We start from the raw sequence: 12,913 nt of genomic DNA, 5'->3' as shown, positions 1-12,913 counted from the left end.
AAAAACTAGGTGCGTCTTAAGGTCTGGTGCGTCTTATAGAGCAAAAAATACGGTATTTATACATCTGTAAAGCAATATTCAAAAAGAAGGGGGGAAAAGAGAATAAAAGAAGAAAGAAAAGTTAAAAATAGAAATTTAGAGAATAGAAAAGTGTTCACCATAAACAATTTCAGACCTATACTTCCATACAATTTTATGCTCCATTTTATTTGTGCATCCACACCGGGACATTCGCAGGGAAACCAAAATGCTGGTTTGCAAAGCTATTGTACTACCAACTTGATTGTACGCTTGTGAAACATGGACCACTTATAAACGCCATCAGAATCACCGGGGACTACAATTTTTTTTACACATCACGTGGGAAGACAGGCGAACTAATGCCAGTGTACTGGAAGCAGCAAAGATCGCCCGTATCGAAGCAATGATTTTTACACATCAACTTCGCTGGACTGGTCATGTTGTGCAGATGCCTGATTACCTTCCAAAGCAACTACTTGATTGCAAACTTAAAAATGGAAAGTGTAATGCAGGTAGTCAACAAGCAAGGTTTAAAGACTCTCTCGAGACAAATCTAAAAAGAAGTAGTATAAACACTGACAACTGGGAAACACTGGCCTGCAAGCGCTCCAATTGGAGAACAGCCTTTATCAAAGGTGTCATGGACTCTGAAGAAGCACAAATTCAGGGCAAAAAGGAGAAACGAGCTAAGAGAAAGGCACGCTTGGCAAACACGCACCGTGATCAATTCCCGCCTGGAAACCTATGTCCGACACTGTGGAAGGACTTGTGGATCCAGAATTGGTCTCCAAAGTCATTTACGGACTCACTGTTAAGACCGTGTTCATGGAAGACAATCTTACTCGGCTATGAGTGATTGCCAAAGAAGAAGAAGAAGAAATACACACACCCCATTCTGTATTGAGTCATACATTTCTGGCACAGCACAAGATGCCGAAACGCTGCCCACTGCTATCCAGTATTAAATAGCAAGAAGATCCAACCTTACAGATGACAATACGTACAAGCTGCAGGGCGACGGTATTAGCTTGGTGGGTAGCAGTATTCCCTCCATGAGTAGAGACAGTACACCTTCAGATACCAAATGGTAAGAACAAACAGGTATCCTGACTTACATGTGAGATTTTAAACAGATGGGTGGCTACTGATGAAAACAGATACTTGAGGAGAGTCCTCATCCAGCAGGACAAATTGTATTATGAGTGTAATAGTAAAAACAAGGAAGAAAAGCAAGATCCAAGTTCATTAGTTTATTAGGTTGAGATGTTACAACTGCGGGCTATTTTCAGTTATGTCCTTTTTCAGAAGTAGAAGACCAATTAAATTATTCTCCCCACAGCAGGCGGCCACATAAGCATTGCTTCCTTGCATAATAAAAAGGCATATTGTGCACAAACACCCACCTCAACTTTTTCTTTTGCTTCTGCATGCAGGATTTTTTTTGTATCCTATGAAACAGCTGGACTGATGCTAGTTATCAGTCTTGAACCTATCACTCTGCTTTGCCTTCCAATTCCAAGAGTTCTTGGAGTTAACAGAAAATGAATCTGTTAGCCTAGTGGAAGGACTGATCCTAGCTTCCCTCACATTACAAGAGTTGTTATCTTTAATAGTATTAAAGAAGTCCATTTAAGAAGCAGTGCCTTATGCATTTATCTGCACAGCATAAGAATGCCTATTCTTTCCAAACACAGTTCACAGGTTTTCCAAAGATCCTTTAAAAGTGATTAAGATCTTTAAAGTTCACCCCTAAAGAAAGAGAGACAATTGACAATTAATATAAACATACATGAATATATTTTTGCAAAAATCAAGTGTTCGCACTTAGCTGGAGAGATGAAAATATTGCCCAAAGTGAAATGGTATTCCTTGCCTTGAGTTTTCTCAAAGATAATATATACAGCTAAGTGGTAGAGACCGTAATATAAGCAGTTAATGAAATCACAGATAAAAAGGGAAATGCCATTAGGTTAACATGCTACTATCTATGATGACTTGATCACTCCAGGAAAATGATGGCTCTGCAATTCATTTGATTCAGGAGTTTTACTCATCATTTAGAAAAATAAGACCTTAATGTTGGGAAGTGACATGAATATTGGGAAAGGGCAATGTAGATTTTCTAAACTTCAGATATAAAAACATTTTTTTACATATAGAAGCGGGAATAAATAGCCATTTGTGGGTGTTGTCTCTGCATGCAAGCAAAGCATCCACACAGGGAAGGATCATGCCAATAGCATCATTTGTATTAAATGCCCCCAGCAGATGCTGGATCTTCTTGGGCCAAATATTATGGACCTGTTTCAAGGTTTTGACCTTCAAAATGTTTGTGGGCCTTTTAAATATACATTCTGACTGATTTTTTAAACATAGATTCTACCTATTCATCTGTGTTTACAAGAGGCAATAGAGTTTTCCTTAGCCCATGTATCACGAGGCACAGTACAATTACTACTTGGTCTTATATTTTCACTGTGAACAAGGGCTAATGGAAACACTGACTTTCTCTTGCCCAGTAAGAGTTTAGCTATAATAACCTGGTTTGGAAACTCAGCTCTTGGCTTGCCATTGTTCAGTGTCCCGTCCTCCCCACTTCATTGACGTTTACATCCTGCTTTAATTAAACCACTATTGGCCATTATGTCTGACTGCAGTTGAATATCATTTTTTAAACGCTCAGTCTAACCTGCCTCACAGGGTTGCTATGGAGATTAAATTAAAGACCACCTTGAGCTCCTTGAAGAAAAAGTTGGGTGGTAAATGCAATAAATAAATAAATAAACAAACAAACAAATTCATATAAAAAGAGCCTGCTGGATCAGATGAGTGGCCCATCTAGTCTGGAATCATGTTCTCACAACCGAATGCCTGTGAGAAGCCTACAATCTTACTGAAAAATAAGCTTAGCTTTGTTCAATTGGGCTTTCTTGCAAAAGTGCCTGGAATCCCAGCGTTACATAGCCTTAAAAAGAACATTAAGTTACCTCTGTATTGGGGTGGGGAAACTTTTTGGTTTAACCGGTGGGTGTCATCTGGAAAAAATGGACTTAAGGGACAAACGGACCCAGGCCAGGCCACATTTGGTCCATGGGACAAAGGTTCCCACTTCCTGTATGTTTCCCAAGACATTTACTCTCTGTTTTAAGAGAATACACAGTTTTTTAAAAAATGGTTTCACTACGAAGTTGCTCACAGCATATTAGTATCTTTGCCTAATAAACACACCCTGTGATAGGGATTCTCTTTTTAGTAGTGTTGTAACTGTGGGGATTCTCTTTTTAGTAGTGCTGTAACTGTGGGGAAAGTGAGCTTTTATCCAGCAATGCCTTGGAACACAAGAGGGTAGGAGCTTATTAATAATTTACCGAGGCCACTGTTTCTCTTTGTCTGTCAGAGGGACATATATCACACCCATCAGCTGCTTTTCCACAATCTGCCCGTCTTTGGTTTTGTCATACTGCATCAAAACCTGGTTTCCACCCTCTGGCCCTACAGGCAGAATTAGTCGTCCTCCAGGTTTCAGCTCATTCAGCAACTAGTAGTAAGAATCAATAAGAGCAATAAGGCAAAACAGAAACAAAATGGAGAAATTCAGTTTCCACGTACACACAAAAGGGAAGAAAGACAAAGTGAACACTATACTGTTCTCTGGCTCTTGAAGTAGTCCATGAAAAGCGGCCATTTCCAAAATAAAAATTAAAAATGGCAACACATTTGCTACTCACTTATACCTAAACACTCTCTGTGTGATGTTTTGCCTGCTGAGAAATGCCAAGAGTGAACCATTTTTCTTACACCTCATGTCAATAGAAGCGTGGTCAAATCTCCAGGCCATCAGAGATTTCAGAACGTAAAACATTGTCTCTGTTCTATTCAATTTTAGTTCTCTTTCCTTATGATAACAGCTGAAACATATTGTTACACTTTTTTCACAACTGTCTTCTAGACTTAGTAAATTAACCGCTTCAAAAAGGTTCCAAGCCAGAGCTGAGAGGAAAGAGACAGGCAACTTTCTCTCTTACCTCCTTTGGCACTGTGGGTGCAGCTGCTCCAACATGGATGGCATCGTAAGGGGCTTCTTCAGGGTACCCCTTTCGGCCATCCCCAACTGTGGAGAGAGAAAGAGAATGTGTAGTGAAGGTTCTTGTTCAGATGGCAGCTTCTCCTCTACACTTCTCCTTTGCCTTTCCTTTCACTTGGCATCTGCGTGCAAGGAAGACTTGTATGCAGATTATGTTGGCACTGGGGGTATCAAAATGAAGTATAATAACCATAGTGAGAGACCTAAAAAAGAGAACTGTGCTCTTTGATATTACCAAGGTTAGGTGGAATTGGGAAAGCAGAGCTAGAGAGACGTGGGTGGCGCTGTGGTCTAAACCACTGAGCCTCTTGGGATTGCCAATCAGAAGGTTGGTGGTTCAAATCCATGTGACGTTGGTGAGGTTCCATTGCTCTGTCCCAGCTTCTGCCAACCTAGCAGTTCAAAAGCACACCAGTGCAAGTAGATAAATAGGTACCACTAAGGCAAGAAGGTAAATGGCATTTCCATGCACTCTGGCACCCGTCACAGTTTTCCATTGTGCCAGAAGTGGTTTAGTCATGCTGACCACATGACCCGGAAAAGCTAGCTATGGACAAATACTGGCTCCTGTACCGCAACCCCATAGTAGACTTTGACTGAACTTAACCGTCCAGGGGTCCTTTACCATTACTTTTTAGATGCTCAGAAATCATTACTCTCGCTTCCCCCAACCTGTTGCTCTCCAGATGTTTCAGACCATAATCCTCGTTATCCCTGACCAATGGTCGTGTGACCGGGACCAATGGGAGTTGTAGTCTGGAGGGCTTCAGGCTGGGAAGACTGCATTACAAAAATATACTTCTACATTGCAATCCTGTGTGTGGTTACTTGGAAGTAAGAATTGCGCTCAATAGTGCTTATTCCCATGTAAGCGTGCTTAAGACTGCAGGCTCGGAAAACTAGCTCTAAATGTGCAATCCTCTGCAGTAGCTTGTTCATTTATTTTCATGAAACAAATCTTAGGGTTATTGCTAGGCTGAAACCGTTCCTGCTAAGTAAAGTTTTCACAAGTGTGAAGGGGTTCTAGCTTTGTTGTTGTTGTTTAGTCGTTTCCGACTCTTTGTGACCCCATGGACCAGAGCACGCCAGGCACTTCTGTCTTCCACTGCCTCCTGCAGTTTGATCAAACTCATGCTGGTAGCTTCGAGAACACTATCCAACCATCTCGTCCTCTGTCGTCCTCTTCTCCTTGTGCCCTCCATGTTTCCCAACATCAGCGTCTTTTCCAGGGAGTCTTCTCTTCTCATGAGGTGGCCAAAGTATTGGAGCCTCAGCTTCACGATCTGTCCTTCCAGTGAGCACTCAGGGCTGATTTCCTTAAGAATGGATAGGTTTGTTCTTCTTGCAGTCCATGGGACTCTCAAGTGTCTCCTCCAGCACCATAATTCAAAAGCATCAAATTTGCAAAGGATACCGATGCTCACCTAGAAGTTTCACTCGGCCAGAACTCAACAAAGAGGGATCATCTTCTCTGAGGTTTTTGATGGACTCATGAACCAGCTGTTCAATGTGTTCGATTCCCACTGCCTTCCCTGTGGGACCCACCTGTCAAGAGATGCCACATGTGCTTCAAATCTGTGTTACTACTACAAACAAAATTATCTGAGAGAGCAGAGAGAGGTTCCCTTTTTTGCAATGCCTGATAATTTTTATCCAATTATTTCTCCATCCAGTTTTAGAATGACAGAAGGATAGTTCCAATGACTGGTTACCTTGAAAATGAACAGTCCCTTTGCAGTTATTCCTACAATTTTACCTGTCCCGCGTTCCACATGATCATTAAATATACTAATTGGCCAATTCCAATGGAGGAAAATCTTATAGTACAATTCTATGCATGCCTGCTCAGAACTACCGTAAGTCATGTTGAATTAACGAGACATACTCCCAAGTAGCTGTGTATAGGACTGCAGCCTCATTCTATCCCCCCCCCCCCCGTGCTAGGCAATTTACTTGGCAGGACAGTGGAGGAATAGTTTCAGAATTCTATATGTAGAGAGCCGTTTCTTGTTGCTTTTGTTAAAATTGTGTTAAAACTAAAATTCACTTTAGCAGACCCCTTGCAATTTATCCAAATTCAATCATTTTCAGCAGTCAAATCCTGCTCTACAGAGAAGCAACACCAAACATATGCATAAGATCATCTGTTCTTTAAGAAGGTAAGCTTTACAATTAGACGTTTTTAGCCAAACAGAAAAAAAAGGATTTCCTCTCAATTTCCATTCTGCTTACCATCCTTGCAAAGCAAGCTGTGAGGTATCCACTTCCTGATCCAACATCTAACGCCTTTGCTCCTTCCACTAGCTGGTCCTTCAGTAACTCAAGGGCATGAGCATGCTGTGGGAGAAAGCAACTATATTTCACTCTTCCCACACCGGCATCTTTCACAATCCCCTTGCCAAAAGGCAACAAGAAGCAGGATGGTTAAGATACACAGTCTTACTAAAGATTTTGAGGTTGCTTCTGCTAAGTTGATGCCCACAGATATTTCAGCTGAGGAATTTCTCCGAGGCATGTTAAAGTTTGCAATAGAGGCACACACAAGGTGTGGAGAAGAAACGACTAGACTGCCTGCTCCCAAGGAGCCTCGATGATATGCAAGGGGTGGGGTGAGACTGAGAGGGCCTGCAAGTTTTCCAGCTCCTCCTGGTGGCTTCAAAGCCTCAGCAGCAGTCATGGAAAGGGAGGGGAAGGGCCTGAGACTGAAGAAGGCAGATGCTGTCTCTTGAGACAGGATAAAGGAGGTGATGTCAAGCGGTAGGCCAAGATACCTACTTCTGCCCCATGATGAGCAGGACATTTCTGACCTGATAGCCAGCCAGCAGCGAGTGCAACCTGTATTCCTGAATGAAGCAAGGAACAGCTGTCCTAAGCTCTGAGGGGTTTGGGACCACCCCAAAACCGGTGGGCTTGTTTACACGCATTTCCAGCACACAGGATTGTTCAGCCAACGCCTAGCAGAAAGAATTCGCCATCGTCACCAATTCAGGGGATCTCAGGCAACAGGACCACAGAAGATTGCCAAAAACCAGCACCATTGCTAGCCAGAGAAAGCAGCGCTCGGCCAAATGAACCAATGAATTGACTCTGCATAAGGCCGCTGCGATGGTTCATGGCCTTTGTGCTTCCTCAACCACTGAATGCTATCAATGCATATACTGTATATTATTGGATGTAAAAGTATGTCTTACCATGTGAGGAGCACTGATGGTTGCCTTGTACCCTGAAAGAAAGCTGTGGATAAGTTTGCTTTTCATGTTATAACTACAACAATTGGAGCATTTTCTAGCGATTTGTACGTTTCTCACCACAAATCCGGCCTTTCGGTTTTCCTAGACAACTCAAAGACCTAAGGATTTCCAGCTTTCAGTTTGACATACTATCTGTAGAATATTTTGTCCACTTTGCTAGTTTTCAGAGCTTACTTTTGCAGCCCATAAACAAAGGACAACTCTCAGTCTTACAGAATTAAGATGTCAAATGATCTTGGGCTGCTAGAACGCTGGGCTGAAACTAACACGATGGAATTTGACAGAGATAAAGGCGAAGTCCTGCATTTAGGTGCAAAACACACAAATGAAGGTGCAAGGATAGAGTGGAGGAGACCTGGCTTGGCACAAGCTGAATGAGTTAGTAGTGTGATGCAGCTGCTAAAAAGCCAATGCCTGAACAGAAGCCATAGTGTCCTGATGAGAAGAAATAATGGTTTCACTTGCTTTCTAGACTGGCCAGGCTGCATCTGAGGTAGAGTCCTGTTCTGAATGCCACATTTTAAGGAAGACATTGAGAAAATAGGGGGGTGTCCAGAGCAGGGTGACCAGGATCATTAAGAGATCTGGAAACTATGCCCTATGAAGAATGCTTGAAAGAGCCGAGTACGTTTAGCCTAGAGAAGATTAAGTGGAGACCTGACAGCCACCTTCAGATATCTGAAGGGCCGTCATGTAGAAGGAATAGATTTGTTCACAGGGATTTGCTCCAGAGAACAGGACTAGAATCAGCAAGTGGAAGTGGCAGGGAAGCAGATGCTGGGAAAGGGTTAGGAAAGCTTCTTAATGGCTCAAGGGTAGAACAGTCCTGCCTTGGGAGGTGGTGAGCTGGAGATATCTAAGCAGAAGCTGGGCTAGATGACTTCTGAGATCCCTCCCAATTTTAGATTCTAGGATTTGGAGAGTTCCCAAAAGACAATGCTATGAGCAATACGGTCTCTAAAATATGCAGTATTTCCTTTAACTGACATAGCAATCTACAGCAACATTTCTTACCAATTGACTGAGGAGAGTCCATATATGGAAAATACTTGATATAGTGGGATCTGTCTGTTGCCAACAACACTTTAAGGACTTGCTGAGACTTAATCACACCATTTTCTACAGAAAAACATGAGAGGGGATAATAAGGCTGACAGAAGCATACTTTTTATTACTATTTTATATACTATTTATTACTATTTTATTACTAGTATCGCTTTTATGTTGTTTGATACGGAATTTTACTGCACGGTGGTCCAAAGACAGGTATACATTTACACTGCTTTTTTATTTTTTTAAAAAATATTTATTTATTGCATTTCTATCCGACTTTTTTCTCATTTAATCCCCACAACAGCACTGTGAGGTAGGTTAGGCTGAGACAGTGACTAGCCTAAGGTCACCCAGTGAGCTTCATGGCCAAGTAGGGATTTGAACCCTGGTCTCCCAGGTCCAAGGGACGCAGGTGGCGCTGTGGGTTAAACCACAGAGCCTAGGACTTGCCAATCAGAAGGTTTGCAGTTCAAATCCCTGTGACGGGGTGAGCTCCCGTTGTTCAGTCCCTGCTCCTGCCAACCTAGCAGTTCGAAAGCACGTCAAAGTGCAAGTAGATAAATAGGAACTGCTCCGGCGGGAAGGTAAATGGCGTTTCCATGCGCTGCTCTGGTTCGCCAGAAGCGGCTTAGTCATGCTGGCCACATGACCCGGAGGCTGTACGCCAGCTCTCTCAGCCAATAAAGCGAGATGAGCGCCGCAAACCCAGAGTCGGTCACGACTGGACCTAATGGTCAGGGGTCCCTTTACCTTACTCCCAGGTCCTAGTCCAACACTCTAACCACCACACCACACAGGCTTTCATTGTATCCACTATCTATCCATACACACGCATGCAACACACCAGAGAGAGGGAAAGGGGGTTATTGCTCTAGACTCCAAATTCAGCAAATAAACCTTTGATGCTGAAACCCAGCCACATTGCTCAGCTCCAGTTCATGCAAATAAGTCCACATATGCAGACCACCCTGCTACTGCCTGTGAAAAGCTGGCACAGGTTTGCAATCCTAACCCTCTGGTGTTAAGAGGTGGGCAGTTTAGGATGCATCACGTCTTTGCTTGCAGTGTGGCTCCACTACATAACAAGCCCAAGCTCCACCCGAGATGGTGGGACACTACTGCCAGAGGGTCTCCTGCCAGAGGCAGCCAGTAGAAACGCCCCCCCCCCCAAATAAGGGCATTATAGGAGTAAGGCAACAGAGGTTTCAGACCCAAAGCCCACAAATTCCCCAAGGGGCCCAAGGAACTGACGCAGCACCAATGGACCACCCTCCCTACCTTCCATCCTAAGCAGCAATAGCAAGCTGGGATTTGGATGCAGGGGAGGTTCTGCTCGTCCTTGGCCCCAAATATAATTGGTCCCTCTGTTCCCATGAGCCGCAAAATAGAAATCAGCTCATCTAGACAATTTGGGAACAGGCTCACATTCAGGTCTCTGGCTACACTTCATGTAAAATAAGAGAAAAAGCAATTGCTCTCAATAGCTTTGTGTAAAAATAAACCCTGACCAGTCCTGTTCCATATGAGGGCTTTACCGAAAAATACCAAACACAAAGAGATCTGTTCTCAGAGACAGTGCTTTAAGCTGGGTTTGACGTTCAATAAAACAGCTTGGGAAAGTGTGACTGGGGAAATGAACTTGACTTAAGATTTCACCTCTAGAACTGGACAGATTATGCTGTGCTCTCTTAGGATGTCATTTACACATTATCATCCATTCCACAGAAAAGAGCCACACAATTGGCCTAACATTGCAGCTGTGCCCTTGGAGAGCCCAAGGAAAAACAGGTGCAATGGCAGGGCTGTAACTTGCAAAATATACTCATTTTCTTTTAAAAAAATAAACAATCGTTGGATGGACAAATACAGAAAGGTTCCCAGTTAATTGTTTTGCTTTTTTATGGCCATCATAGCCACTGGCAGATTGACTCTCCTGGTTTCTGTACTGTCTGAGTAAGCTCCCATCTAAGACAGGCAGCCTGAGGAGGATGACAATTATGGATTATTGCATTCCCAAAGAAACTCATTAGAAGAAATGGCTACCTGCCTCAGCTGTAGGGGAGCTGAGCCTCTGCATGCTCTGAATAACCTTTCTTAAATTAGATGCTTAGGATGGATTTCTCTATTGCATCATTTGTGGCCGCTTGTATAGCTGAATACATAGGCAGAGCAGACAGACACGAGCCCAGAATCTTAAAACTCATATGCAGGTAGAATTTTAAAACAGGTTTTCACACTGACATCCACTCCATGAAATAGGTGTCAAGTCAACAATGCTAAAAATAAGTGAGGATTTTGGACAGTATCCAAACATTTCATCAGCTGTTTTAGAGGTGCGCCCTGAACGTCAGGCTGCTGCTGGTCCTTGGTTCTGTTTGCTCTGTATTGTACTTACTGTAAAGATTGTTGATCAGTTCCGCATGTGTCTTTCCAGTTGAGGTCCAGGCCATGGTTCTTGTCAGCAGGAGTCCCATGAGCAAGGTAGCAAAAGGCAGCGTACAGCTCATCCCATAAAAATGTGCAGGGGATTCCCAAGCCTGACCAGCCAGTCACAATGAACCAAAGAGAGAAAGTTTTTTTATATTTAGATCGAGATCATGTAACGCCTCATAGAAACCAAATCCTCCACATGCAGGAGCCGCCAAGATTAAGAACAGATGCACAGATGCAATGCAGGGAAATCTGGAGAACACATTTGCCGTCTAAGTCAAATACTAACAGACTGTTTGATGTCAATAAAAGTACTGCTAAAAAGTAAACAAAAACAAAAACAAAAAAACCCACCAGTCCAAGAAGTTAGAAGAGAGACATTAGAGCATTGGACTAGGTTCTGGGAAAGTCAGGTTAAAATCCCCACTGTGTTATGAAACTCACTGAGTATGTAGATAAAGAAGGGTCTACACCACCTTGAGCTCCTTGGAAAGAAAGGTGGAATGCAAATGTATTAATAAAGAAATATTTTTTGTTATCACAGTGACAAAAATAAATACAAACTAAGGACATTGATAAACGTAAGGAGTTGGCCAAGATATTTTACTGTCTGTGGTCAAACAGCACATAGCAGTGCACAGCATGTCCTCCTCGCTACAATCAGGGTGTATTGCAGCCAATGGCAATCAAAGCTATTTTGGCACGTGAGGCAGAAAACCCTACAAACACCTCCTTCCTGGCAGCAAGACTACAATAATAATTGTAACATTATAAAATAAAATTATAAAATAGAACAACAGACACTTTGCTGCCTATTAATGGGACTCAAGATGTGTTGTCCAAGGCAGCTGCCTCACACGGCCAAGGCTGTAGGTGTGGGCAGGGAGGGCCAGTAAAGGGGAGTGGGCAGGTTAAGCTAACAAGTGAAATAATTTGCAATAGTGCTCATCTATTATTTTTTGTAGAGACTGGGCTGTGCCTGTAATTGTCTGCAAAGCTATATCACTGACTTACAGTATACCAACTTGTAGAACGAATGGGAAAATGGATTTTTAAAATACTACATGTATAAAATATTACATGCATTACCAACCCATTTGTATGGGTTGCTAACTTACTTGTGAGTGGTCACACAAATAACATAAATAACAATTATCTCACTTGGCGTTTTTTGTTTTTTGCATTGCATTTCCTTCTGACCACAGATTGCAATTTCCACCCACATAAATATCTACCTGTAACTTAGGACAACACTTCATGTATATGAGGGAAATGGACTACTGCCCACAAAACCCGATGCCATAATAAATGGGCTAGCCTTTAATGGTACCAGTGTTGTTACCATCGACAAACATACATATTTGTTCCTCAAAGCATGTGTCTCAAAGCAAAAACGAATTTGATAAATCGTAATAAAAGGAAAGGTCCGCCCCACTAAAAGATGAGCATAGAAAGAGGCACTTCAACTCAAGAGCCAGCCCCCTCCCCTCTTGGTGTCTTATGATGGGGAAGGTGGGGGAAGGCTCCTTAGTGGTAAGAGGAGGTGGGCTGGGCTGGGCTCCGACTCCTCTTCTGAGGGTTTTCTGAGGATCCCCTCTGACGCCTCCCTCCCAAGCGCCAGGAGAAGAGAGAGCAGACTGCTGTCCCCCCAAAGGCAGCTCAGTCTGGAGCAGCCCTCCCGCTTCCCAGAGAGAACCAAGACCCAGGACCCCGTCCCCAGGATCCCACCCCTCCCACAAAAAGGCGGACTCACCTGCGCAGCCGCACTAAGTCCTCCGCACTCGCATTCTCGCCCTCCTAGCTCCTCCTCTTTCAGCAGCTGCTTATTACGGCATTTGAGAGTAACTGGGGGGATTGAGGCCTGCGGTTGTTTACGCTGTTGCGTAAGCGGGAGAGAGAAGCCGCCGATCAGTAACTTCCGCCCGGCTTTAAGATGTCGCGCGCGACGGTTCCTAAAGAGATCGTATAAAATGAAGATATCCTCACTTCCGGTTCTGCTTAGGCACTTCCATGCTCAGGGGCCTGAGGGGTGGGGCACATGTCCGTGCAAAATTGCCAATGACGTAGCGATAAA

At 43.3% G+C, this 12,913-nt stretch overlaps 1 protein-coding gene across 2 annotated transcripts; it reads right to left on the bottom strand.

Moving 5' to 3' along the window:
* Positions 1 to 1,256: 1,256 nt before the first annotated feature.
* On the bottom strand, positions 1,257 to 12,771 carry LOC309356174 (protein-L-isoaspartate(D-aspartate) O-methyltransferase-like). Of its 2 annotated transcripts, none has more exons than XM_081887350.1 (9): positions 12,593 to 12,771; positions 10,805 to 10,946; positions 8,371 to 8,475; positions 7,297 to 7,328; positions 6,338 to 6,442; positions 5,530 to 5,650; positions 4,047 to 4,132; positions 3,390 to 3,559; positions 1,257 to 1,770 (listed from the first exon to the last, which is right to left on the bottom strand). In XM_081887350.1, the coding sequence occupies exons 2-9, from the start codon at positions 10,914 to 10,916 to the stop codon at positions 1,758 to 1,760; spliced, it is 744 nt and encodes a 247-aa protein (XP_081743476.1). In that variant the 5' UTR covers positions 10,917 to 10,946; positions 12,593 to 12,771; the 3' UTR covers positions 1,257 to 1,757. The 2 variants fall into 2 exon arrangements, with proteins under 2 accessions (XP_081743476.1, XP_081743475.1); XM_081887349.1 differs by lacking the exon at positions 12,593 to 12,771 and adding an exon at positions 11,284 to 11,306.
* Positions 12,772 to 12,913: the final 142 nt, after the last annotated feature.

This window comes from Podarcis melisellensis, assembly GCF_964234715.1.
Source record: "Podarcis melisellensis genome assembly, chromosome: 1".
In the NCBI taxonomy this organism is placed as follows: domain Eukaryota; kingdom Metazoa; phylum Chordata; class Lepidosauria; order Squamata; family Lacertidae; genus Podarcis; species Podarcis melisellensis.
This window is presented reverse-complemented; position numbering and strand designations above follow the sequence as displayed.

Bases quoted from the DNA above. Each gene is read 5' to 3' on its own strand.
- LOC309356174 (XM_081887350.1), bottom strand. From the start codon at position 10,916: ATGAGCTGTACGCTGCCTTTTGCTACCTTGCTCATGGGACTCCTGCTG. The intron at 8,476-10,804 runs GTAAGTACAATA...GTTTTTCTGTAG, and splicing joins ACTGATCAACAATCTTTACA to AAAATGGTGTGATTAAGTCT. The intron at 7,329-8,370 runs GTAAGAAATGTT...GCTTTCTTTCAG, and splicing joins GGACTCTCCTCAGTCAATTG to GGTACAAGGCAACCATCAGT.